The sequence below is a fragment of the Saccostrea cucullata genome, unplaced genomic scaffold (genome assembly GCF_032062105.1).
Source record: "Saccostrea cucullata isolate Sc308-1 unplaced genomic scaffold, CSIRO_AGI_Scuc_v1 ctg5292, whole genome shotgun sequence".
NCBI lineage: Eukaryota > Metazoa > Mollusca > Bivalvia > Ostreida > Ostreidae > Saccostrea > Saccostrea cuccullata.
The window spans coordinates 1-3,311 of record NW_026930258.1 but is presented as its reverse complement, the minus strand read 5'-3'; the positions used below and the strand labels follow the sequence as shown (position 1 = coordinate 3,311).

The window sequence follows — 3,311 nt, the reverse complement described above, 5'->3', positions numbered from 1 at the left end:
TACAGTAAACACACAGACTTCTTGTTTATATAAATATCATTAAAATCATTATCAGGAAATTATAATTAGCAAAAAGTAATTGCTTTTAATATTTCACCGTTAGATAATTGTTCTGCTTGGTATAAATTTGTAGGAGGTATCAGGGTAGACTTTAGTAAGACGATTAATTAATTAAAGAATCTTGTGAATTTTCAAAAATCAATCATTACGTTTTGGATGTATACTATTCAATAATTTTTAAATATATATATATGTATAGTGCACTTTCCGAACTCTACAGGAGTTTTCATTCTAAAATAATGGCATAAAACATATACTGCTTGACAGGAGAGTGAAGATATATATTTAATAATGCAAAATGCATTTAATTTATCGAATATTCGAATATATTCGAATACTCCTATCGAATATTCGAATATCATTTATTGGCAATTTTGACATCCCTACTGTATATGAATGTAATAAAAAATTCATTCACCAAGCATCTCAAATTTTTCATTTTAAAAAAATTCAGTTCTCTGGAGCTAGCTTATGTCAAATTTTCCACTTATTTTTACTTAATATAATTTTTAAAATTATGTGATATTATTACAAAATGTACTTGTAAATGCAAGCATATGCATATCAAGCTGAAGGTTTTGACAAAACATTACGATTTCAATATCTATTTTATGTCATCCATCACAGTTTAATAAAAAACAAAACAAAATTATATCAAAGATACATAAAATACATGTATATTAAATCTTCTAATTACAACAATAGAAAAAGATTGATTTTAAATATTATCACAACACAGAAGGTGAGGAGATAATTCCAGAGGTATTCTTGTCATGTTCAAAAGGCTTAAACAGGAAAATACTTGTTTGTAGTACATTCACTTCCCCTGATCAATGATCTATTAGCTGAACTATGCATAGGGATTTTTCGCTGTTCCAATAAAATGTCCTAGTGATTAATCTAATACTGTACTGATTAGACAAAAATGAAATACCCGGGTAAACAAATGCCCTCAAAATTTCACAAATCTCACAACTGATTTTGCAAAATAATCAATTAATACTTTGAAATTATGCAGGTATTTAAAGAAGTCCTTAAAAAACTTTTATACTGTAAATCATGCTGATGTTAAGTAAAGGCACCTCTTACATCTAATACTTCTTTATACAATTTTATAATCAACCTGGACTGTTGCAAAGTGAGTATAAATAAAGCAGTAGGTTAAGTTAGTGAAGACAGATGGTGGAACACTGTTCTTCAAGCACTAATAAATGGCAGCACAAGATTTCCTTGGAGTATCATTTTTTTCCTCATATTCATTCTGTTTTTATAATGTCTTCTCATTCAAACTCCACAATAACATCACCTTCATCCACTGTTTGACCTTGTTTATAATTCACTTTCTTTACCTAAAATTAATTACAAACAATTTAAAACTTTCTCCACGTTGTGTTAACTTATATTTATAAGTCGTTATTTTAAACATTTGAGAGAGAAATATATGCAGGCGAACCTTGTTATCTCCAACTCAATGACACCAGGATAAACTTTGAGATAGCCAAGGACATGGAGATATTGAGGTTAAAATTCTTTAAATCATTTTGAAATATCCATTGTATTGAAGAAATGGGTGTTCATGATATTGAAGCTCAGCTGTATATGGAAATTCTACTGTAAAAGCACAAATATTTGCTGGGGATTAAATTTCGTTTATGTTGTTGTCAATAATTATCAACGAAATTAAATCCCAGACAAAATTTTATATGACTATATTTTATTTATTTATTCACCAATCAAGGGTCCTCTGGGGGCATAAACAATTATATGACTATATATTGAATAGGGTTACTTTCAAAATAGAGAAATTAAATGTCCATGAAACTTCTTTTGATGACAAATCAAGGAAATTTTATCCCCACAAAAATTTGTGCTTCTACAGTAATTTGTAGCAATGATAATGACTTACTTTAGCAATCCTGGCTGATGTCAGACTGTTCTGCATCTTCATGGCTTCCAGTACACACACTTCCTGGCCCTCAGCCACCTGAAGCAAAAATATCAAATCTCAAAAATCCAAAAACTAGGGACTTGTAGTCTTTTTTTTACAATACAAGTTCATGTTGTTCATCAAGAGCACTACAAAGAAGAGTATCCCCTTGCAAAAAAGCACATGGTCCCAATGTTAACTATTCCTTTCATTATGCACAAACTCACTCACCCATACACACTCACAAAGGTATTACTACAATGTATATGCCCTCCAATTTCATTAGGATGGGATAAAGAAGTAATACCTTATTGGTATCTTTAAAATTTCAAAGAATGATGTATTCTTGATATAACTCAGTGAAGTAAATAACATACCATATCCCCTGGTTTAACGTCTACAGATTTGAGGACCCCTGGCATGGGGGCGAGGACTAGTGAGGACATGTCCACTTCCTGTTTGACAGGCATCAGTTTAGACATCTGACTAGCAAACTCCTCCAGGACCTTCAGCTGGTACTGTAAACGCAAATAGCAACAACCTGTATATCCTTGATCATGTTCATTTTTCATGGGACTCGGACTGACAGAGAGGCTTTACAGTCATACAATGTCCATTATATTAATTATATTTGTTTACAGTTTTTCTTTGGCAGTTTATTTTGATACATACCACTGTTCCAAAAAATCTAAGTTTGTATAGTCCTGCTCCAATTCTCTTTGATAACTGCAAAGAAAGTTTTGAATAAAAGACTGTATTCAAGTAAACATACACAATGAATGCTCTTTCTGAAATTTAGAAAAACATTTTTATTCCTCCTTTCTATTCCTTTAAAATTTGCTTATTATCAATGCCTGTATAAGCCTAAATAACTCACCTGGAAAAGTTTACTCTCTCCATTGATAGCCATCTTGATGAGGGGTGAGGAGACATCAATGTCAAATGGGATAGTCATTGTTTTATCTTGAGCCACAACCTTAATTGAATAAGTATAAACATCCATCACAAACAGCATGTCTTTATCAAGAGGACATATCCAGGTACAGCTTTACAATAGCCAACTTTTTTGGGAAATTCAATAAACTTTCTATGGCCAAAATATCCCTATACTTGATTATAAATACAGTGCATTCTTATAAAATACTCACCGTGACCTCATTTCCAGCCAGGCTGACTTGTAATGGATAACTCTCCTCATTCAATAAAACATTCAGAGACCAGCTGCTGGGCAAGTTTTTGGCAAGAGGGATTCTGGAAATGTGACATGACAAGGATTTTACATATACAGTGAAAACTGTCTAATCCGACACCTGTGTAATCTGTC

General features: G+C 31.8%; 1 protein-coding gene across 1 annotated transcript; it reads right to left on the bottom strand.

The window, feature by feature from the left end:
* Positions 1 to 496: 496 nt before the first annotated feature.
* LOC134283406 (propionyl-CoA carboxylase alpha chain, mitochondrial-like) lies at positions 497 to 3,258 on the bottom strand. The gene is made up of 6 exons (XM_062765855.1): positions 3,136 to 3,258; positions 2,865 to 2,963; positions 2,660 to 2,713; positions 2,365 to 2,505; positions 1,967 to 2,044; positions 497 to 1,409 (listed from the first exon to the last, which is right to left on the bottom strand). Exons 2-6 carry the CDS (start codon positions 2,940 to 2,942, stop codon positions 1,341 to 1,343), a joined length of 420 nt encoding a protein of 139 aa, XP_062621839.1. The 5' UTR covers positions 2,943 to 2,963; positions 3,136 to 3,258; the 3' UTR covers positions 497 to 1,340.
* Positions 3,259 to 3,311: the final 53 nt, after the last annotated feature.